This window comes from Chaetodon trifascialis, chromosome 11 (assembly GCF_039877785.1).
Source record: "Chaetodon trifascialis isolate fChaTrf1 chromosome 11, fChaTrf1.hap1, whole genome shotgun sequence".
Classification (NCBI taxonomy): Eukaryota; Metazoa; Chordata; class Actinopteri; order Chaetodontiformes; family Chaetodontidae; genus Chaetodon; species Chaetodon trifascialis.
Window position 1 is genome coordinate 361,828 of NC_092066.1, and position 24,240 is coordinate 386,067.

The following is a 24,240-nucleotide window of genomic DNA, read 5'->3' on the forward strand; positions in this document are numbered from 1 at the left end:
TCTCCGCCAGAGGTTTTCACATGAGCTCCAACCGCGCGCCAACGGTTATGGTACCAATAGACTGAGTAACAAATCCCGGGTATGAGTTAAATATGATTTCATTCATTTATTATTTCATTTGGGGGTTTTAAAATAAATATTGTTATATTTTTGTGTAAAATTCTTGTGTGACAGTCTTTTATGTTTCAAAGTGATGTAATTCATAGGATGGTTATGTGATTTATGGTTAAAAATATAAGGTATGTGTTGTTAAAATTTGATGCATGGGAGTTTAAGCTCACACCACAGTATAGCTATTCAGTAAGCTAACCGGGCCTCTTGGCACTTTGGTGGAGGTCATTTTCCTTTAACTGTTACAGTACTGAAGATCCCAAATTGATTTGTTTTTTTTACTAGCTCTCACCAATTCATCTCCCATGCAAAAGGGCAATAAAGGTGTGTGTCATATAATCCTTTACTAATCAAAATAGAATTGAGTGAGGGGGCTACATGTATTAAATATTGAATGTTGTCATTTGTGATTTATGGGCTAAACATATTGATTAGGCCTTCTAATATCTGTCCTCATTTGGCCTCAGGCGTAACCTTTCAGTACAATTTGAATGAAAATACAAATTATCAGCAAATGTAAACTTTCCATAATGCACCTTTAAGCCTGTGACGTAGAAAAGTACAAAACATGAACCTCGCAGTGATCGGACGGAAGGACGAGGGCACGACAAACTGTGAGTTTCTCCTCACATCTTTATTGTGGGTGGCTGCTCAGGCTCAGCTGAGTCCCAGCTCAGGCTCAGGCTCAGCTGAGTCCCGGCTCAGGCTCAGGCTCAGGCTCAGGCTCAGGCTCAGGCTCAGGCTCAGGCTCAGCTGAGTCCCGGCTCAGGCTCAGGCTCAGCTGAGTCCCGGCTCAGGCTCAGGCTCAGGCTCAGGCTCAGCTGAGTCCTGGCTCAGGCTCAGGCTCAGGCTCAGGCTCAGGCTCAGCTGAGTCCCGGCTCAGGCTCAGGCTCAGGCTCAGCTGAGTCCCGGCTCAGGCTCAGGCTCAGCTGAGTCCCGGCTCAGGCTCAGGCTCAGGCTCAGGCTCAGGCTCAGCTGAGTCCCGGCTCAGGCTCAGGCTCAGGCTCAGGCTCAGCTGAGTCCTGGCTCAGGCTCAGGCTCAGGCTCAGGCTCAGGCTCAGGCTCAGGCTCAGGCTCAGCTGAGTCCCGGCTCAGGCTCAGGCTCAGCTGAGTCCCAGCTCAGGCTCAGGCTCAGCTGAGTCCCGGCTCAGGCTCAGGCTCAGCTGAGTCCCGGCAGTACAGCACAGAACGGAAACAAACTGATGACTTTTCTATCAGGTCATTTCAAACAATAAAACAACATAAAAACAGAAACGGGCAGCAGAAAACATCTTTTCCTTTGTAACATTAGTGTGCGGAGGAGGGGGGACAGAACGGACCCGGACATGTTGTTAAATAAATAAACATTAATTTTGAGATTGCATATTTCACCATCCAGGATTCATCTCCATCAGTCAGATTCAGGTACATCACATGAACACAGTCAATTCACAGAAAAGTGAGACATTATCACATATTTGCAAAAAACATCTTTCATAATCACCACCTTTGTATCTCATATCGTCACTATTTCATAATTATGAGTTCTGTGATATCAAGATAACTACCTCACAATAACAAAATCAATATGAATAACAACATATTAATGACATGAAAATGATTTTATAATAAAGACAAAACTATCTCATAATGCCAGATTCAAAGTACACAATACCGGCCTGATAACAGCCCGATCTGTCACACGTGGACTGAGAGACGTGGACTGTGAGACGTGGACCGAGAGACGTGGACCGTGAGACGTGGACCGTGAGACGTGGACCGTGAGACGTGGACTGTGAGATGTGGACTGTAAGACGTGGACTGAGAGACGTGGACTGTGAGACGTGGACTGTGAGACGTGGACCGTGAGACGTGGACCGAGAGACGTGGACCGTGAGACGTGGACCGTGAGACGTGGACTGTGAGACGTGGACCGTGAGATGTGGACCGAGAGACGTGGACTGTAAGACGTGGACCGTGAGACGTGGACCGTGAGACGTGGACCGAGAGACGTGGACCGAGAGACGTGGACCGTGAGACGTGGACCGTGAGACGTGGACCGAGAGACGTGGACTGTGAGACGTGGACTGTGAGATGTGGACCGTGAGACGTGGACCGAGAGACGTGGACCGTGAGATGTGGACTGAGAGACGTGGACCGTGAGACGTGGACTGTGAGACGTGGACCGTGAGATGTGGACTGAGAGACGTGGACTGTAAGACGTGGACTGTGAGACGTGGACTGAGAGACGTGGACTGTGAGACGTGGACCGTAAGACGTGGACTGTGAGACGTGGACCGTGAGACGTGGACTGTGAGACGTGGACCGTGAGACGTGGACCGAGAGACGTGGACCGTGAGATGTGGACTGTGAGACGTGGACTGTCCACCCGTGTTTCATCCTGAGCAGCCAATCAACGGATAGCACTAGCTAGCACTTTGCATGGGATTTCCACAGTCTGATAGAAGGAGATTGTTGTTTTGGCTATAAAAATTTGAACTACCATCTGAAAAGTTAAGAGGCCACAGATGGAGCCGTAACCAGGACGTGAACGTATTAGCTTGGTTTAATGTCGGCTTTCTGTGTGACTGACCGCAGTCACACTCCTGCAATCAACACTATGCTACGAAGCTAGCGTACTTAACTTAGAATAGCCTGGAAACGTTTATTTTCAGTTAGCAGGACATGCTAGCATTCACATTAGCTCCCTCCAGTTTTCTGTTCGAGCGTCAAACGAACAAAGTCTGACTCTTCCGGTTTGTGCTGATGTCAGCTCATCAACACGACTGAGACGAAATGCCCTGTGTGTTTGTCTGGACAGACTGCCGGGTATTTAGTGGTATACAGTAGAGAATAAATGACAGCTCTGGCTGTACTGCAGCCTCTGCAGACATGCATACTGTACAGGAATCATCTAATACTATTTCTATACATGAACTGAAGCTTCAGTTTGACTGTGGTGAGCAGCAGCACTCCAGCATTTGAAAAATCTTCTTGAGATCAACATGTAAAACTAACAGCGTGCTTTTGTGCGCAGTCGTTCCAGTTGTTGTGCTAAGTTAGGCTCAGCACATCCTGGACCTCTGTACCGACAGGTGAGGCGGATTTCCCTCTGAAACATCTGGAAAGATGAAGAAGAGTTATCTAAATGCTGGACTGTTGCTTTCATACTATCAGCTTATATCATTATATCATAGATGCAGATAGAAATCTGGAAGAGCTTCATCTACCACTCTGGTCTTCAGATTAATACTGAGCGAGCTAAATGACGCAGGTATGAATAGATCGTTTTCGGTGTGTGCTGTCAGAAATCTGAGATTCAATATATTCACAATACTTCATTGTTTTTAAATATAACTGATTTAAAAATTTCTTATTGCGCATTTTGACAGATCATTGATCTGCATAAATGGATTCACGATCAGTTTCATTTTCATATTTCTAACAGAGGTTGTTGTCTCAGGAGTACCACAGGGGTCAATTCTGGGTCCTCCATCATTTTACATTTTATATTTTGCTCCTGGGCCTTTCTGTTAGTAACAGTTAAGTTCCTGATTGGACATTTCTCACAACGATGCCGAGTGGGACTTCTCAGAATGGATCTTGGTTTTCACTAAAACATCTTCTGGAGAAAGTCAAACTTAGAACGTAAGACTTGGGGCCTTAGCTGTGGTGAAACCACATTAATGAGGGCCTGTACAGATACATACACAGGTGACAGGTGTGTACAGGATGTAGAGAGACAGATGGACACGCGTTTGTGTTTTATACACAGTAAATACAGTTAGAGTGTACAGAGTCAGCATTGAAGAGATTTGAGGAATCTGAAGAGAAGGAAAAGTCACACTGAAAACTTGAAACTGACGAACAACCTGAACAACAATCAAATGAGGATAAGAACTGACCTCAGTGCTGGCCTGACGTATATGAAACTGTACCATGTCAGACTCACCTCCAGCCTCATGGTGACTCCCTCAAACTTCACGTCTCTTATGTTACGTAAACACTGATGCTGAGAGATGTGGCAGAAGATCAAATCATCTGAAATCATCTTTACTGTCCGTACATCAATGAAAGTTGTTCGTATGACACTTGGCTGAAGCAGGAGATCGCTGTTATATTGGATGATGTCGTGGCTCAGTGGTGAGAAGGTCCTGGGTTTGAATCTGTGTGGACTTTGTATGTTTGCCTCCAGGCTGACTGGAAGCTGCAGCTCTGAGTGCTCGTCCTTCGTATTGTGTAAAGCTTTGATCACAGTTCAGTATGGATGTCAGCTGCAGACGTTTCCACACAGAATACGATCCTGGGTCTGCCAACACAGACGTATTCCACACATGTGCGCTAGCAAACAAGGAGGAGGAAACGAGCTGTTTGTTGAATTTGGCTGAAAACAAGAGAACGTTGATGAGAACATGAGCAGGAAAGTCAGTTCATTACATACATCAACACAGGCCACTACACAAGCATCCTCCCTGCTTTTCTGGGTCATTCGCAGTCACAGTGCTGACCGTCCACACACTCACTCGTTCTGGGAGGTGGGAGGACATCAGACCTTTGTGGACAAGGGAAGACAACAGAAATGACATGAAATGGACTCTCACAGATGCAACAAGTATAAACTGGGCTATAAACTGGTTATCTGTGCCGATGCCCAACGTGGCCTGGGACAGGAGGACGAGTACAGTTTCCTCGACATCAGGTGAGACATGATCTCGGTGATCTAGTTGGAATACAGAAAGATTTTTGTGAGGAGGACGATTGACCCTGTACTGATTCTGTTGGGAACATTCATCAGTTGTGCTTCTTTTCTGCATTTCAGTGAGCTTTTGTTTTCTTGTGCTTTCGTGTTATTGGCTGGTGGTGTGATGAGCTCAGTGGCCAGCAGAGGGCACCACTGGTCCAATAAGAAATTACGTCAGGTTCCTGGCCTTTAGAAGATGACCTCTTCAGATTCGACTGACCTCTGACCTTTCCTTTAATGTGTGTGTGTTTTCCTTCTCTTGACTCCTTTGCAAGGGCCTGGGTCAGCATGCTGGGTTGCTATGCTAATGCTGTTCGGCAGAGTAATAAAGTCTATTTACAGCGATGACCTCACTGATTCGGCCTTGGTTTGGTTTGTTCCTTCCCGTTAGTCAGCAGCTGGTTACGCACTGACTGACTCCACCCCCTGTCACTGGTGTGACCTCAGCAGGTGGGTGGGGCTTGTGCTGCTGAGTGGCAGCCATACACTCATCTCAGGGGCTGTCAATCACAGAGATTGTGAACGAAGGACATGGGGAAGACGCCTTTCCTCTCCGGCTGTCCCTCGATGTGTCCAATCTGAGAAAAAACAGCACAGTCAAAATATCACTCAGATTACACCAGAATACATGTTTGATAGGCCACATCGCCTTAACAAGACAGATTAATTCACTGCTGTTGATGTTGGTGGAGGGACTTGTGTGTCCCTGTGGCTCTGGGAGCTGTGCTGTCTGGGGCAATATTTCCTGGTAGGGTCAGATTAAGACTGATTCACAGACCCTCAACCAAGAAGGCACTGCAGCACCTTGCTGAAGCAGAGAAAGTGGGGCCCCCTCCTTGATCCAGGCCTGAGAGACAAGCTCACAGTGACCCTCTAACAGCCAACCCATGAGGTTGGCCAGGCACAGCCCTAACGAGCCACATGGGGCTGCTGCCCTGTGCACACCACCCAAAGGTATAGGCATCAGGGCCTGGTGCACTGCAAACTGGACAGCAGGCAAAGGCAGGGGTCTAGGTATGATGACCCCTGGCTTTGCAGACTGGTTCAAGGGACATTGAATGTCACCTCTCTGTCGAGGAAGGAACTGAAGGTGGCGCAGGAGGTGGAACGGTACCAACTACATACAGTTAGGCTCACCTCTGTGCATAGAACTGAGTCTGGAACCGAACTGCTTAAGAACAAGAGTGCTGCCTCTCTGCGACTACAAGTTGCTCTTGACTGCTGCTTGTGCTTACATAGCAAACAGCATGGTCAGGGAACCCGTTCAACAGCACAAAGGCTTTCATTTCTGTTAAATGCAGCAGTTCAGAGGTGTTCTGCTTCTGTAGCTGCTCAATTAGATTTAGTTTTCCTGTCTGTTCTTTTCTAATCTAGAATTGGGATGTTTATTGACTTGAGTTTGTTTTTTATATTTTTTACATTGACAGTTGGGCTGCATGGTGGCGCAGCAGGTAGTGCAAGAAGGTTGCCAGTTGGATTCCGGGTCGGGCCTTTCTGTGTGAAGTTTGCATGTTCTTCCCGTGCATGCGTGGCTTCCTCCCACAGACCAAAAACATGCTCATTAGGTTGATTGGTGACTGTAAAAATTGCCCCTCGGTGTGAGTGTGTGTGAATGGTTGTTTGTTTGTGCCCTGCAATTGACTGGCGACCGGTCCAGGGTGTCTCGCCCGTTGATGGCTGGGATAGGCTCCAGCACCCCCCGCAACCCCGAAAGGGATACGCGGTATAGAAAATGGATGGATGGACATTGACAGTTCTGAACCTCATGATGAAGAGTGTTACCTACCCACCATTCCTGATCCTCCTCTCCAGTGACGATGATGACTTCTCCCTCAGTGAAGGTCAGTTCATCATCATTATCAGCCTGACAGTCGTAGATGCTTTTCACCCGCCTGATTTTATTCTTTACCTGGAGAACGGGCAGAAGACAACAAAATAAGAGTGTGCTTTCTTTTCTTCTCCTGTGAAAACACGTTACTATCTGAAGGACCCTCACAGAGTTGATTTTGCGAGGCAGAGGAACAGGCACCTCCACAGCACCAGGCGGCGACTTATCAACATCTTCAGCTGCCAATCGAGGTGACAGCTCCCCCTGCAGGACAGATGACTGGGCCTCTGCTGCTGCTGCCGCCATCTTGGATCCCTGCATCTCTATAGCAACAGGGGTGAGGCCAGACCTGTCGCTGAGTGGCGGTTTGGGGGGGAGGTTTGTGATCTGGGGTTTGGGTGGGAGGTCTCTGAGGAGAGGTTTTGGGGGAAGGTCAGACAGGTGAGGTTTGGGAGGGAGGTCAGATAGTTTGTCAACCAATGGGTTTCGCTGGGTGGAGTCCACCGGGGTGGGGGGGGGTTTAGGTGAGGCATCAATGAAGGGAGGAGACTTCTGGGGGTCAGGCTGAGAGGAGGAGGATGAGGAAGGTTTATCAAGGAGGTCTGGAGGCTGGCTGGGTTTGTCCACAGAGGGGAGGTGGATGATGTCAATCTTCCTTAAAGCAACTGAGAGAGGAAAGACGAAATCAGACAGCGAGAACTGAAAAGGTCTAATATCCACTGGACAGAGGCAGATAATGTATCGTCACAGCCAGAGGATGTGACTTCAGATGGGTTCCCCATTTCCAAGAAGGCAAATCTTCAGTAATATGAACCAGTCTGAGGGCAGATGGCAGGGAGGCAGAGGTGGAAGAAGAAGAAGAAATTCAATTCAATTCAATATTCCTTGATTAGTCCCACAAGGGGAAATTCCAGTTTACAGCAGCACCAGTAAAGCAGATAGAGTAGTGTAACAAGTGCATGCCAATTAAAAACAATAAGTAAATACAAAAGAGTGGAATAAAAAATAAACGAAAGGAGAGTGCAACTCTTTTGTGGAGACACCAACCTTAAAAACAGGGGTTACCCCAAGAAGTGGCTTATCAGAGGTCACAAGCACCAAACAACAGCCTAAAACATCACACACGTGCCCTTTCCTGTCTCACAGGGCACCTGTGCTCTTTTTGACTATTATTTCTCTATATATACATGCATATAAAATCTCTATATAAAATACTCTTATAGAGTTAGAACAGGCGGTCAGTACAACAGAAGCCTTGATGAACAGCTGAAAGGTCGTCGGCTCACCTCTCTGAGGTAGTTTGGGTAGAACTCTGGGTCCCAGTGTGGACTTGGCATTACTGGGGGTCATACTGGAGAAGATTGGAAGAGGTCAAAGGTCATCTTCGCCACAGTTTGTAATTGTATTCATTATACCTTTTAACTGTTTTTTTTTTACTTCAGCTGGTCAGAGTATTTCATGTGTACAAATACCTCTGCTGCTGCTGGATCCTCTCAAACTTGTTGGTCCTGTTTCCAGGTGGAGGTGTCAAGTCACTTCCTGTGTGAAAACGATTATATTCCCCCCAGGGGTGAAATATTTGAGGGGTTTTGGTTTGTACAGTGTTACTGAGTCGCTGGATTGTTACCTTTACCTCCAGGTCCCTGCATGACTGGGCTGGGGGGGTCAGACAAAGTGCGCTTGTGTCCAGGTGGTGGTGGTGGGGGTCTTTTCTTCAGGGTCGAGTTTCCCCCTCCTGCAGTCCAGCATCCTCCGCCACCTCCTCCACTCATCTGAGAAGTAAGGAGGAGGGAGGTGGGCGGCGTGGTGCTGGGGCCTGAGGGAAAAACAGTATCACTGACCTTGATAGACCTTGGTGGCACGGCCAAACAGTGGTAACACTGTCGCCTCACAGCTAGAAGGTCCCGGGTTCGATTCCTGCCTGGGGCACTGTGGGCATCAGGGGCGTGTCCTCCTCCATGCCTTCAGTGCCTGCTGCTTGAGGAAAGGGGCCTTTCTGTGTGGAGTTTGCATGTCCTCCCCATGTTCACCTGGAGTATCCTCCATAAAAATACCCCCACTAAAAACATGCAAGAAGACCACCGCCTGACCAACGGTGACGACAAAGAAAACTGGGTCCCCGGGCGCCGGTTGGATGGCAGCCCACTGCTCCTGGTCTGCCGCAGAGGAAGGATGACCAGGATGGGTTAAAGGTGGAGGACGTGTAGCCGTGTGTGACAAATAAAAAAGGGGATTGTCCCTCTGATTCTTCTTCTTCTTGATAAGGAACCCACAGAGGTTAATACCTGGGACTCCCCAGCAGTCAGTTAGAACTGAAGAAGCCCCTTGACTCAACCCTGCTTGGATATCCAGGACCTGGGTGGCTGAGTATCTTCACATACAGTGAATACAACTTTCCATTTAACTGTTCATTGACTAACAGTGAGAAGGAATTACTCATGAAACGGTCCCAGAGGAATCTGTAAATCTTTTCAAAGACTCTGAGACTTCTTCAAACCACCCAGTCTCACTTCCAACTCGTCACATATGGACACTTGGTCAGGATTCCTCAACATCACTTTTTCAGCCACTGGGTAGCTCTTCTGTCGGGGTTTGTAGGCTCCCTCTGTTTTGCCTGGTGTGCTACTGTGTTTCCCTCTCCCTCCATCTTATGTGTATGTTTAACTGCAGTTGGCTGCCAGGTCTGATCCCGCCTCGTCCTCTCCTGGGCACACCTGACCTCAATCATTTAATCAAGCCTCATTACCCACCACAGTCTATTTGCACTGGTCTCTACACCAGCATTGGTCAGATCATCTGCTCACCTATGTGAAAACACAGTGATCTGTCTGTCCAGCTGCCCGTCTGATGTGTCCTGTCCTCTGTTCTCCGGCCCCTGCCATGCGCTCCAGCCTACGCCCAGATTCTCTCTCATACCAGTCTCCCCTGTCCTGCTCGACAGCACTAAGACTGGATTCTGTTTTGGACCTCTGATCTGCTTGTCTGCTCAATGGAGCGATTCTCTTACTTTTAAACTATTAAACTATAAAAACTTCTCTCCTCCCAACTCTTTTTCTGAGGTCACAGCGTTTGGGTCTATACATTTGCCTAAAACACAACACCTTTAGCATAATTTTTCAACATGCAAGCTAGTGTGACTTAGACATACAGACATTTCGTTGTCACTCTTGAAGCATCAAATGATGTTTTATATAGTCATGAAAGTCTGCATTTGCATGTGGAGGAAGGTGGGGTTGTTGGATGGATCAAGTGCAGGACTGGGGTTCGTGTCCTGCGTGAAACCAAAAATGAAGGTTGATTTCTTTTGTAAGTGAAGTAATGTAACTTACAATACTTAATGTACATAGCTAACCTATTTATTTTAAGCTAAGCCATGATATTTTGCAAAACTTAACCAAGTAGTTTTGGTGCCTAAACATAACCAAAATGTGACAGTTTCGCAAAGACAACCACAAGTTTATCATTGTTCTCAGCAAGCTTTATCTTTTAAGTGGTACTGCATGTTGCTAACTGGATGTTGTACATTACTGCAAACTTGACCTAACTTGAGCTCTGCAAATTGAAAAATTCTGCTGCAAGTGTACTCAGTGCCTTAAAAAGTGAAGCCAAGGGGTCCTGACCAAGCACTTGTATGTGATGAAATGGGGTGAGAATGTGTTCCTTCAAGCACCTTAGTACATCGTTTTGTTAAAGGATCCTAACACGCCCACAAAAATCTCACCAAACAAGGCAACCTTCCCTGGCCATCAGGGACATTTGAAATGAAAGCAGGTCCCTCTTCTAGCGACACTGGAGCTCCTAGAGGATTTGTAGAACATCCCTGAATACTGCTGGACCCCTAGAGACTCAAAATTTTACCATGGGACCTCTTAAACGTCCCAAGTGACAAGAGGGACTGCCGAACGAACGAAACCATCCCTAAAGTTCTTGGAACCTCAAAGATTCCTGTCCCTGAAAACCTCATCACAGATCTCTGGATAACCTGTATAACTCCACTGACCCCAAGAAAAAGTGACAGCAACTTCTCCCAGTTCTGGGTCATATTCAAAAACATCTGAAATCCCCTTTAGATCTTCTGGGCCACATTCAAAAACCTTTGAAACCCCCTCAAGGCCTTACGGACCACATTCAAAGTCCTTGCATCCCCCAAAGACCATCTGTACCACCTTCAGAAACCTCTGGAAACCTCTCAAAATCTTCTGAACCACCTTCAAAAACCTCTGGGGCTCTTAAAATCTTCAAAAACATCTGGACCTGTAAGAAGGACTCTTGGCACCTCCTTCTCTGTTTAAGAATACAAGTCTGTCCAACTTACCTTTCCCCTGGCTCATAGCAGCTTGTGAAGGTCCCAAGGTGTCAGGCCCAGGCGATGGAGGATTGTCAGAGGAGATACTGTAGACAGGGTTGGCAAATGCCCCATAGGAGAGACGCTGTCTATCCTTGTGAGGAGGAACAAAGGAGGCCGGCAAAGAGAGCTTCTCCTGAGAGCAAACACTGGAGGACGGACAGAAACTCTGAGGACGGAGAGAACGCTCTTTCTTCATTGGACTGGGCTGCAGGAGGAGGCAGAGAGGAAGAGGAGAAGCAAGATGACATCAGGGAAGAGGAGGAAGCAGGAGGTCATTAAAACTGTCACACCAAAGCAAGTTAATCAGGGCGCCCAGGTAGCTCACCTGGTAGTGTGTGCCCCATGTATTAAGGCTGTGTCCTTACCGCAGCAGACCGGGTTTGATCGCGACATGAGGCCCTTTGCTGCATGTCGTCCCCCCTTTCCATGCTTGTCACCTTCCCCTCTCTCAATGAAGGCAAAAAGCCAAAAAAAAATCTTAAAAAACAAACAGCTGATTGATTATTCTGCTGTTCGTTCAGTGTTACCTTGTCATCCAGTTCGTCGTCGCCCTCATCCAGTTCGTCCAGTCTGAGGTTCCAGTCATATTCAACATGAACATGAGGGTTAAACCTGCCAGAAACTGCCTCCACCAACTGGGAGACAAAGAAAAAAATGTTGAAGTTCATACCTTCATCTTCTCAATGAAAAGAACAGGGTTTTGTTGTGGGTCGCCGATCAGGAGACTGCGGCTTTGAGTTCAGGCCCACTGAGGTTACTGTGTTACGTGTTGTTCACTGGTCTAGTTTCCTACCAGTTCTTCACACTGGGAGTTCTTCAGTCTACGGGCAATGTCCAGCGCTGTCTCTCCACTCTGATTGGCTGAGAATAGACAGGACATAAGCAGCTTGTAAACACATAATGATGGACCGAGGCTGTTTCCCCTTGTTTCCAGTCTTTGTGCAAAGCTAGGCTAACCATGTCCGGGGCCTGACATCTGACTCTGAAGAACATACAGAACAAGAGCATTTACATAAATGTTGGACTGTTCCTTTAAGTGATTTAGCTGCAGATTTGTATGGAGAGTGGTTTAATCTAATGTTGGTGTCTTCTTACCAACGTGGATGTCAGGTTTCCCTCTCAGCAGCAGTTTTACACACTGTGGCTTGTTGTACAGACAGCAGTAGTGCAGAGCTGTGTTTCCTCCCTCCGTCTGTCCATCCAGGTTACCACTGCAGGCAGTCACACACATCAACTCAACCAGCACATTAACACCGATCACACAGTGCTAACACAGTTCCCCAGCAGGCTGAGGCTGGCTGATCCCGGACTGTTCAGGCAGATTTCAAAGCTGGACAAAACATTTCAGAGATGATTTCAACACCTGCACTGGTCAGGAGGTACTTCTAGACATATTTGTTGTATATCCACACACAGTTGTGAAAACATACTGCATACACATACACACACACAGACACACACACACACAGACACAGACACACACACACACACACACACACACACACAGTACTGTTTTGTACCTGTTCTGGACGAGGAAGTCGAGCAGGTGAAGAGAGGAGCGATCAGCTGTCCGAGCACAGTAATGTAATGCTGTCTCTCCTTCTTCCTGAGCAAAAAAAACATGTTAAAACAAGTAACTGAACATGTCATTATAACACAAATATAACAAAGCCCTCAGAAAGAAGACATTAAAGTCCTCTAGAATAGCCTCTAAGATCTCTGAAAAATCTGAGTGTTCCATGTTTGGACCATATCCTCAAGGGGATGCAGAACACCAGCTAAAACACAGAAAATCTCATCGAGGATCTCCACAGTCGCCACAACTGCAGAACCTCTTTTTTACTTAGGACTAAATGTCCTGAAAGACCAAGGAAAGTGTGTCAGAGATGTGTGGAGCTACCTCAAAGCCTCCTGAAATATCTTCAGAGATCATTGGGATCCCTGAAAGAACATACAACACCCCTTTAATATTCTAGAGAAGACTGTGGGGAACTCCTCAGTGATGCCTGGAACATGTCTCAATGTGTGTAGGAAAAGTAGGTACACCAGAAAAAACACAATCCCATCAAGGATCCCTTGAACATCGTCAGGGCCTTCAGAAACCATCAAGGGATGCGGGAACCTCCTTGAGAGCCACTGGCACCTCCTACAGCACAACTAGAACCTCCTCAAGTAGCACTGGGGTTTCCCACGTGTCCCCTAAAATTACCTAAAAGAAAATCAGAGGGCCCCCAAATCTTCTCGTAGACCTTTGGAGTAACCACAAGCTCTTACGGACCACATTAAAACCTCTGGACAGACAAACAACAGAAATCTCCTTGAGAGACAGGCACAACATCCGGGTGGATGTCATGATTGACAGGTCTAGGGTCCAACCAACCATGTCTGGTTCAGGGAGGGGCTGGAGCAACTCCACCCCCTCAGCATACAGCTGGATGATAGACAACAGGTCTCTGGACTTCACCACCTCATACACCTCATCCAGACTGCTGGTCGCCGTGGAGACGGTACGCCTGACGAACTTGCGGTCGATGTACTTGGCGTTGATGAACTCCTTCCGTGCTGTCCTGCAGACAGCAGGTTTACAGGTGAAGCAGAGCAACCGCTGCGTCCTGCTGAGCGTCTCAGACATGAATGTGGAGACACTCACATGCTGCTGGAGGCTGGAGGCTTCACGCACGCAGACGGACGGCCGGCCTCCATGATCTCATTGAAACTACAGTTCCCAACATTCCGAGCGAGCTGGCAGGTGGGCGAGAGAGGAGAGGTGAACAAAGAGAAGTGAAGAGCAGACAGGAAGTGGACAGGCTGACGGACTGGGGAGCTTACCAGCAGCTCAGAGGTTCCCAGTTTGTCCAGTTCCAGACTCTGGATTCTGGATACATGGACGCCCATCTCTCTGTGGATCCCTGAACACTCAATGCAGGTCAGGATGCCCAGGTTAGTGGAGATCCAGCGGGGATCTAAACACACACACACACACACACACGCATGCATACACACGCACGCACACACACATGCATGCACGCTCACACACACAGGCCCACACACGCACACACACGCACGCATGCACGCGCGCGCACACACGCACACACCATGTCTCTGAAATTCAAACCCAAAGTACTATAATTTGAGATACTTGTACTTTTCTTGAGTATTTCCATTGTGTGTACAAATATTGTACTTGCACAATTATTACTTTTACTTGTCATATTTGAAGTACATTTTGCTATTAATACTTCCATACTTTTACTGAAGTAAAAAATCTCAGTACTTCTTCCACCACTCACCAGAGAAAGTGTCTGATATATACACACACACACACACACACACCTGTGGCTTCACAGTCGCAGCAGGTGTTGTTGCCTGGCAACCGCAGCACCTCTTCGATGATGCTCTTGGTGAGCTCCTCCTCCTCCTCCACACCTGAACTCTGACCTCTGCCCTGAAACGCCATGCTCAGGGCCTCCTCCTTACTGTTGGTCAGCACAGACACCCAGCTGTAACACACACACACACACGCACACAGAAAGAAAACCCGAAAACATGTTTGATCAGCAGCGTCACAGAAACAGAAAGCCGAGTCTCTGATTTGAAAAACCTCCGTTGTTTCACTCCTTTGACGAGTGCGTGCCGACTAAACAGGAAGTGACGAAGGTTCACCTGACGAACTCGGCCTCGTCCTCGGCCTGGAAGTGGTACGTCCGGTTATCTGCGGGGAAAAACAACAGAGGAAGAAGCAGAAGAGGAACAGGCCAAATCTCTGCCAGCACTCACACTCAAACTGTCTCCAGTACAAAGTCTGTCCACCAGAGGGCGCTGACAGGTTGATTCTTCACTGTTCAACAGACACGTTTAAGGATGTGATGTTCATCTGAACGATGGCCAGCAGCTGATTTCAGAGCAGCTGATTCTTTAAATGTCGGCATCAGGCTCAGACATGCACTATGAGTCACAGACAGACTTACGAGAGATGAGGTCAAAGCATTTCTTGTCCTCTGCGCTGGGTTTCACCTGACAGGTGAGCAGGTTCAATCTGACAGGCTGTCTGTTAGACTGATGGACAGACAGACAGACAGACAGACAGACAGACAGACAGACAGACAGACAGATTATCTACATTCATCCACATGAACAACAAACCATCGTAACTCTCCTTCAGACACCACAGCAGCCAACTGTCAAATCTCTCATTTCAGATTGTCCTTAAACGCACCAACAAGGCCACACAACGATCAGAAACAACATGACTGTCTGTGACACTGTGATGGCTTCTCTCTGCAGACTGCGTTTCAATTAAACTTTATTTATACAGCCAAACATCACAAATGTTCCTGAAGCCTCTTTGGGCTCCTTCAGACACAGAACGAAGAACTTCAAAATAGGAAAAAATGGAGGAAAACTGGAGAAGAGCAACTGAGGACAGACAGGAAGTCGATATCCAGAATGGATCAAAATACAAATTAATCAATACACAAACTGATAAATGATTTGGATTAATGAACCATGAGGAATCAGCAGTGCGGACGCCACCTTTAACGTTAAGGTGCTCCTGATAAACATCACATGACTTCCTGCCATCGGACACCCGAGCAGCTGCTGAATATTTCATCATGTGACTCAGCATTAACAGACTGGAAGCTGAAACCAGACTCCATTAAAACCAGCGTTCCCACTCAGCTGACAGAGAGCTTCCTGTGCTCGGCTGGATTCGTCCTCTCAGAGTCTCAGACGGCGGCTGAGACGCCGGCAAGACGTTCAGGAACAGACATTCTCTTTATTAGAGTAGTTAGAGTTCATTGTGGAGACATGAGGGTGAATGCATGAGGGTGAATGCATGAGGGTGAATTCATGAGGGTGAATTCATGAGGGTGAATGCATGAGGGTGAATTCATGAGGGTGAATTCATGAGGGTGAATGCAAGAGGGTGAATTCATGAGGGTGAATGCATGAGGGTGAATTCATGAAGGTGAATTCATGAGGGTGAATGCAAGAGGGTGAATTCATGAGGGTGAATGCAAGAGGGTGAATTCATGAGGGTGAATGCATGAGGGTGAATTCATGAAGGTGAATTCATGAAGGTGAATGCATGAGGGTGAATGCATGAGGGTGAATGCATGAAGGTGAATTCATGAGGGTGAATGCAAGAGGGTGAATTCATGAGGGTGAATGCATGAGGGTGAATGCATGAGGGTGAATTCATGAGGGTGAATGCATGAGGGTGAATTCATGAAGGTGAATGCATGAGGGTGAATTCATGAGGGTGAATTCATGAGGGTGAATTCATGAAGGTGAATTCATGAGGGTGAATTCATGAAGGTGATTCATGAAGGTGAATTCATGAGGGTGAATGCAAGAGGGTGAATTCATGAGGGTGAATGCATGAGGGTGAATTCATGAAGGTGAATTCATGAGGGTGAATGCATGAAGGTGAATTCATGAAGGTGAATTCATGAGGGTGAATGCATGAGGGTGAATTATGTGTATAATATAAACTTTGTGTATTTTTATCCTGTCAGAGTTACACACAGCTGACATCACAGGTGGAGCAGCAGGTAAGAGCACTGGTCCGGCCGAGTCACACCTGTGGAGCAGTCTGTTGACACCATGAGCTATTTTTAGCACACAGATTTTGGACCAATCAGATGACTGAAAGCGCAGGTCAGGAGAAACATAGCATGCTAAGCTACGGCAACATGTCGGAAGTGGTTCAGTCCAAGTCAGCGATCAATAAAACTGTCAATCAAGCGGAAACTGCTGATTGAACAACAAGCTGTGACCTCTGCTCCACAACCAACACGACAACAAAAACAAACAAACGTGTACGTGATGTCACATGGACATCTTTCTGTCGGCTACACGTAAACACCTGTCGCAGCGTTTGATTCAGTGAACAGTGACGCCTACGGTACCACCGCTGGTGCAGTGCATGATGGGAGATGCAGTACTCACTGTAGCGTGGGAAACAGTGAGGGTGCCGCTCTTCACTGAACACTGCCGCCGCTGCCAGACCTTCCTCAGCCTGATGGAAAGAAAACAGCTGGTGAAGTTCTCACTGCAGTTTGGAAGAATTATGTCCCATGTACAGGGACGGACTTTGGCCCATGAACACCTGTGCAGGTGAATGTAAGGGACGTGCGTACCCGTCACTCTTCTTCAGCAGGTATCCTCTCTTCTCACTGCCAAAGTCCTTGTTTCCCTGCAGCTGGTGCATACTGTACCCACCCTGCTTACTGTGAGAGTCCTGATGGACAGACGGGGACAGAGGGACAGACGGAGGGAGAGAGAGAGAGAGAGAGAGAGAGAGAGGGAGACAGAGAGACAGACGGGGACAGAGAGACAGGCGGGGACAGAGGGACAGACGGAGAGGGAGAGAGAGAGAGAGAGAGGGAGACAGAGAGACAGACGGGGACAGAGAGACAGGCGGGGACAGAGGGACAGACGGAGAGGGAGAGAGAGAGAGAGAGAGGGAGACAGAGAGACAGACGGGGACAGAGGGACAGACGGAGAGAGAAAGAGAGAGAGACAAGAGACAGACAGAGAGACAGACGGACAGAGAGACAGTGAGTGTCTCCTTCTGCTTCAGACGTTTCTGTCAGACAGACATTGCTGTCACTGTCACTGACAGGACGGCTGTCCAACATGTTACAGATGAGACGTTCAGTGAGACGCTGTCAGGACATCAGGACGATGCTGAGACACTCTGTGTTTTCATGCCAAAAGACGTCATGCAGAGACGATGAAGATGCAGTTTTGGACTGAAGATGACGAGGACTTACTCTCCTGGACTTCATTCAGACAGAGAGAGACAGGGAGAGACAGAGGTCAAAGGTCAACGGAGTTTAACATGCAATGGACATTTCACATTAGACCACATCCCCCACCCCCCTGTTACATCACAGCCTATCAGCTCACAGGTGCACAGGTGTGACGAGTGACTTCCGGTTACCGCAGCAACAGTTCATGTTGAACAGCTGTTACAAACATCTGCTTCTCTGATCACCAATCAAAACTGGAAGCACACATCCCCACTGACCTAGACCCCGCCCCCTGTCATCAGACCCCACCCCCTCCCCCCAGGTGTCATACCTCCCTCAGGTCCAGCTGTAAGGAGCTCTTGATGACATCTCTGAGCGCCGTCAGCTGCTTCTTCTCCTCATCCTCACTCTGTTTGATCTGTGGAGACGGCAGAGGTCACACCTGTGGGCTCACCTGTGGGCTCACCTGTGGGCTCACCTGTGGGCTCACCTGAGCTCGTGATTAGTTAGAACAGAACAAATGAGGGTCTTACGTTGAACAGGTCAGCAGCCAGTTTCTCGATATATTGCTTCAGTTTGTCGGCTGTTTTCAAACCATCCTGAAAAAAACTGCAAACAGGAAGTTGAGTGAGTTTAAAAAATAAAAGTCGAGACTGAAAAGCGTGAAGTCGAGCTCTTACTTGCACTGAGCGTGGTAGTACTTGACGAGGTTCTGCAGCAGGTCCACTCCCTTCTTGGTTTTAATCTCATTGACTTTGATCAGATACTGTTGGACACAAAGACACACAGCTGTCAATCAAACCTGCTGCTGTCAATCAAACCTGCAGCTGCATTCAAGACATGCCCAAGTCAGCTGAGTAAAGCTGTCGAGTGTTTGAGGACAGGTCCCAGTCAAGGCTGTCTGTTTTCAGGACAGACGGGTGATGACTGGCCGGCTGTAACGCCCCTCGCGGCCTGCAGGGGGCTCTGTGGTACCTCGCACATCTGCAGCTGGAACAGCCTCCTCTCTTTCTCCATCTCTTCAGCTACTTCAGCTCCAGTGATTTCGGTTCGGATCATCCCGTGTTGTTTAGCGTGTTCTCTCTTCTCTTTCTCGATCTTTGTACTGAAAAACACACACAGGTGGTTAAATGACACCTGCTGATGCACACCTGGTCCTCTGCTCACAGGTTCAGTCGGAGGAACGTCACATAAAACCAAACAAAGTGTGAAGAAACAACGATTTTCCAGTTGTCATAGCAGAGTAAGACGTGTCTGTCTCAAGTGTCCTGACAGGTGACGCCCGTGATGCTAACGTCACCCAATCACAGAGCAGATACTCGGCAGGCTCAAATCTACACTGTGTGTGTTCAGGTGAAACTACAGCTCAACCATCAGACTGTCAGCAGCTTCATGCATGACTCAGCAGTCCAACGGCGTCACTGTCCCACTGCTCGTCCAACAGCCGCTAATGAGCAACAGCTGCAGCGACTCTGAGACGTTTTCATGAGTAAACACTGAAGGACGAACCTTCGCCAAGGCTGTTACATGAAGCACGACAGCAGAGCAGGTGAGGCTCTCGTTCGTGTTAGACACGACGAACACCTGGCTGCAGGTGAGATCAGTAAAGACCAGCCTGACGTTTGACGTCCGTCAAAGACACCAGGGGGACTCACAGCTTGGTCTCGTAGTCCTTCCAGGCTTTGTCAAAAGGTTTCTTCAGATCCTGAAACAGAACAGAAACAAACGCACACGTGAAGGAGGTGAGACAGCAGCAGAGCGAAGACACGAACGTCCAAAAGTCTCAAAGTGACGAAGCGAAAAGCGTAAACAATGAGCCGGCAGACGAAGCCTCACCCCTTTCACTCCCTTCAGGTCTCCCTTCAGGAGCGAGTCCAGGCTGAAGAGCACGTTATGACTCACACTCTGCAGCTGGACACAAACACAACCATCGAAACCAGTGAGCGTCCTCATTCTCCACAGCTGACGTATTGATCGCTGATGGAATGATTGACAGCAGGTTTGATTGACAGCTGACTGACCAGGTTCCTGAGCAAAGCGGCGAGTTCTTTAACGAGGCAGGAGAACTTCACGAAGGCTGCTCCCAGTTCAGAGCTGTTCCCTCCCAGTCTCTCCAGAGCCTGACTGAAGCTCTCCTGGTTCCCAGCATGCTCTGCTCCAAAACAACATCATCATCTTCATCATCAACAAAAGCAACACAGGCAGTCTGATTCTCCACAGAGTGACTCAGCAGCAGCTGGAAACAGCGGTGACGTGCTAACGTTAGCAGCGGCTAACAGCTGGACGTGATGTCACAGTGGACTGAGGTCTGGCTCAGCAGCCAGGTGACAATTTAAACCAATGCAGGTGAACAAAGACCAGATTCCAGTTACCAGCAAAACCAATTTTCATTATTGATGAATCTTCTGATTATAACTAATTAATTGATTTGAATGATGTCACCAAACTCTGACCTTGTCCTGAGCTGTAGATGGATTTAACGCACTTCTTCACCTTCTGCAGAGCTGAGCGGTCCTGGTCCAGAGCCTGAAGACAGACAGACAGACAGACAGACAGACAGACAGACAGACAGACAGAGAGGAAGACAGAGAGGAAGACAGACAGACAGACAGACAGACAGACAGAGAGGAAGACAGACAGACAGACAGACAGACAGACAGACAGACAGACAGACAGACAGACAGACAGACAGACAGACAGAGAGGAAGACAGACAGACAGACAGACAGACAGACAGACAGAGTCAGTATAATTCTGAGATGTTCCCACCGGCCTGATGAGCAGTCAGACAGTGACACCAAAACATCCATTGATTGGACATTGATCATCCAATAGGCAACAGGAGCATCATCACTCACCGTCACTGTCAACACAAATAATATTGTTTATTATTTACTTTATATTTTCACTCATTGTTCAGTCTTTTGAGTCTTGGGTTGGCCAATAAAGCTCATTCTAAGTCTGATCATCGGAGACGTTTGCAGCCTGTCAGTGAACACAGCATGGTTGTGTCCACATGGTCCTCATGCTGTGTTCAAGTCATGTCAGGATTTTGTGATGGCCCCTAGGCCTTTGACCTACGTTTTGTTTGGTTGCTGAGATCTTGGGAGTGGCTCATTAGAGATGGCTAACACCTGAGTGGGTGGGAATGCTCACCTATATATTTGGGTGCCTGAGCATTCACTCTCTCTCCTCTTTGAGCTGCTTGGTTTGTTTGGTCTTGGGTTATTTAGTTTTGGTTGTCTCACCTTAACACATTCACACACCCACACACTACAAACATCACTGATGAACTGACTTACATAAATACTTAATTTAGTTCATTTAAATAAATTTAATTCTTTTACTTTAAAGTGTCATGTGTGGTCTCCATAAGTTGTCCGACCTTTGAGCCAGGTCGTGACAAAATGGGGGCTCGTCCGGGAGTTGAACCTGGGACCTCTATAACAAGGCCTCAGCATATCATCCTCAGAGCCAAGGTGCACTTGAGCGCTTTCATCAGCATTTAAAATCGTCGCTGCGCGCTTACTGCACAGAGCTAAAAGCAGATTGGGAGGAGGGTCTACCGTGGCTCCTGTTGGCAGCTAGAGAAGTCGCTCAGGAAAGCACAGGATTTAGTCCTAACGAGCTTGTTTTTGCGCACACTGTCCGTGGTCCCCTGTCTGTGGTGCACAGTCAGTGGGTGTCCACTGATCCTCCACAGAACTTGATTACTTATGTAAATGGTTTCCGGCAGAGACACTATGAGGCTGGGGAAATGGCCAAACAAAAGTTACAAGTTTCTCAGAAAAAAATGAAAAAATTGTTCGACCGCAAAGCAGAACGACGGAAATTTTGTGCTGGTGACCAGGTTTTGGTTCTGTTGCCGCTTGTTGAATCCCCTTTTCAGGCAAAATTCTTTGGTCCATGTAATATTATCCGTCAGATTTCAGAACAAAATTACCTGGTTGAAAAGCCAAATAAAAGAAAGTCAACTAAAATGTGTCATGTTAATCTGCTTAAGCCGTACCATGCACGTGTCCCTTCAGGTGAAGCTGCCCAAAGTTATCCAGCTCTAATAGTAACTGATTCAGTGACGGTGCTTGAGGAGGAGGAATTAACTGATGAAAGGGTGTTGCAACCACGACTTAGAAATTCAGAAACTCTTACAAAATTAAATAAACTACTTGGACATTTGGATGAAAACAAATGCAAACAGCTGGTTGAGCTTATTCAAAGTTACCCAGGTCTGTTTTCTGATACTCCTACTTGTACTAACTGAATTGAACATGATGTTGATGTTGGGGATGTTAAGCCCATCACTCAGCAGTTCTATCGTGTTTCCCCTGAAAAGCGGAAGATATTAGAATCAGAAGTGTCATACATGCTGGAAAATAGTATTGCAGATCCCTCTTCGTCTAGCTGGGCTTCTCCCTGTCTTTTGGTTAGTAAGCCAGATTCCACACATAGACCTTGCACTGATGTTCGTAAAGTTAATGCGGTAACAAAGCCTGATTCCTTTCCTCTCCCTAGGATGGAGGATTGTGTTGATCAGGTGGGGGCGGCCAAACATGTTTCTAAGTTCGATCTTAAGGGTTATTGGCAGGTTCCCCTTTCGAAACGAGCTAAGGAAATTTGTGCTCTTGTGACTCCATCAGGTCTGTATTCGTACTCGTGATGCCCCAGCCACAGTCCAAAGGTTGATGAATAAGGTTGTGTGTAAAGGATCCCTTCAAACATCTGAATGTAAATCAGCGTGTTTGTATCCAGAAATCCTTCGTGTGAAAAGCCCTTCATGGACAAATGACGGAAATTTTAAGAGCATCGTGACTTCCCCTTAATTTCCACATGAATCCTTGATATATTTTATAATAAATATATTACAGTCATCAATAAGTTATCCCATTAAAACCTTGATGACATGATCATTCAAGGGTAAACTGATGGAAGTTTCAGGTAAAAAGTGAACAGATTTCGTTGTTCAGTGACGAATAAACTCATTCAGGCCCCTCAGACATGACGTTTGACCTTTGCCCTCAAACATCAGACACGTGAATGAAGCTGCTGCTGTTGTCTCTTCCTGCTGTGATGCAGCTTCCATCAGTCTCACATTAACGGACAATATTTTCCATGAATCCCCTGAACGTCACAGCAGACCTACCGGCTGTTACAGAAATGGACCTGAGACACATGGACATCCCGACGGGCGTCCTCATAGGACAAGCTCTTCTGCCAAACTCCGTTCACAAACCCCGCACTTCATTTTTTATGAACAATTCTCAAAATAAATCAGGAATATTAATATCAAACATTATATTAACACTTCCGTGTCCTCTCTGATGGACGCTGCATGTCAGCCATCACGCTTCGTGCACTTCAGGGACATGAGCCGCACTGTCCACACCTCACTGCGGAGGAGACAGGTGTCACATCCGGGAGGCGTTCAGGTGCATCGATTCTCCCTCTGCTGAGCTTCAGACACCGCTGAGACCGTGAGACCCATGGAGGGACTGCGTCCAATGACGCGTTCACTGACCACACGTTAAACACAAATTACCACAATGTTTGCTCACAGACCGACAGACAGGCAGGCAGGCAGACAGACAGACAGGCAGGCGGACAGACAGACAGGCAGGCAGGCAGACAGACAGACAGACAGGCAGGCAGGCAGGCAGGCAGGCAGACAGACAGGCAGGCAGGCAGGCAGACAGGCAGGCAGACAGACAGACAGGCAGACAGACAGACAGACAGGCAGGCAGACAGACAGACAGGCAGGCAGGCAGGCAGGCAGGCAGGCAGACAGGCAGGCAGACAGACAGGCAGGCAGGCAGACAGACAGACAGACAGACAGACAGACAGACAGACAGACAGACAGACAGCTTACCTCCTCCAGGATACTGACGGTGTTCCTGCAGCTTTGCAGGCGGGTGCTGAAGCTGGACGTGGTGGGGGAGTTGTAGTCCTCGGTGGTCTCCGACAGGAACTCACATACTGAGATGTTGTCCGGCATCATTCCCCCCGGAGACAGCCGCGAACAGCAGGTAAGAGAGGAAAACCGGCGGGAACAGGTGAGCCGCGGTGCGTTCAGGGACCTGCGATGAGAGGCTGTGGTGTCAGACCAGATCAGATGTCCTCTGACTGTCTCTCATCAGTCTGTCTCCTCCTGATGATTCATTCCTCCTTTCTCTCTTCCCCTGACCTGCTGTCCAGTCACACACCGAGCACCACGTGACTCCGGCGAGGACTTTCAAAATAAAAGCCAACAGCGTCGTCATCATCATCATTATCTATCTGTAATCTAAGGTTCTCTGAACTATTTCAATAGTTTATCTACTTAAATATTACACGAAAAAAGTCTCAAGTGCTCCAGATAAAAACATTAAGTGCAGAAATGTTCTGAAATATCATAAACATGATGAACTTTCTTCACACTCACACCTTCATCTGTTCAGGTTGTTTCTGTTCATGAGTTCATTATGTGAGAAGTTGGGATGAAA

General features: G+C 47.7%; 1 protein-coding gene across 2 annotated transcripts; it reads right to left on the bottom strand.

Annotated features, from left to right (window-relative positions):
- Positions 1–1,098: 1,098 nt before the first annotated feature.
- Positions 1,099–23,947, bottom strand: asap1a (ArfGAP with SH3 domain, ankyrin repeat and PH domain 1a). 2 transcript variants are annotated; one of them, XM_070973960.1, is made up of 28 exons: positions 23,628–23,947; positions 20,219–20,291; positions 19,787–19,917; positions 19,602–19,676; positions 19,421–19,470; positions 18,741–18,870; positions 18,446–18,531; positions 18,299–18,374; positions 18,097–18,183; positions 17,151–17,251; positions 16,960–17,029; positions 14,976–15,063; positions 14,671–14,719; positions 14,341–14,507; positions 13,837–13,970; positions 13,658–13,749; positions 13,388–13,574; positions 12,528–12,613; positions 12,103–12,218; positions 11,801–11,868; positions 11,535–11,642; positions 10,975–11,212; positions 8,293–8,475; positions 8,132–8,198; positions 7,946–8,010; positions 6,828–7,324; positions 6,618–6,740; positions 1,099–5,409 (listed from the first exon to the last, which is right to left on the bottom strand). In XM_070973960.1, the coding sequence occupies exons 1-28, from the start codon at positions 23,754–23,756 to the stop codon at positions 5,335–5,337; spliced, it is 3,351 nt and encodes a 1,116-aa protein (XP_070830061.1). In that variant the 5' UTR covers positions 23,757–23,947; the 3' UTR covers positions 1,099–5,334. The 2 variants fall into 2 exon arrangements, with proteins under 2 accessions (XP_070830061.1, XP_070830060.1); XM_070973959.1 differs by having other exon boundaries at positions 8,287–8,475.
- Positions 23,948–24,240: the final 293 nt, after the last annotated feature.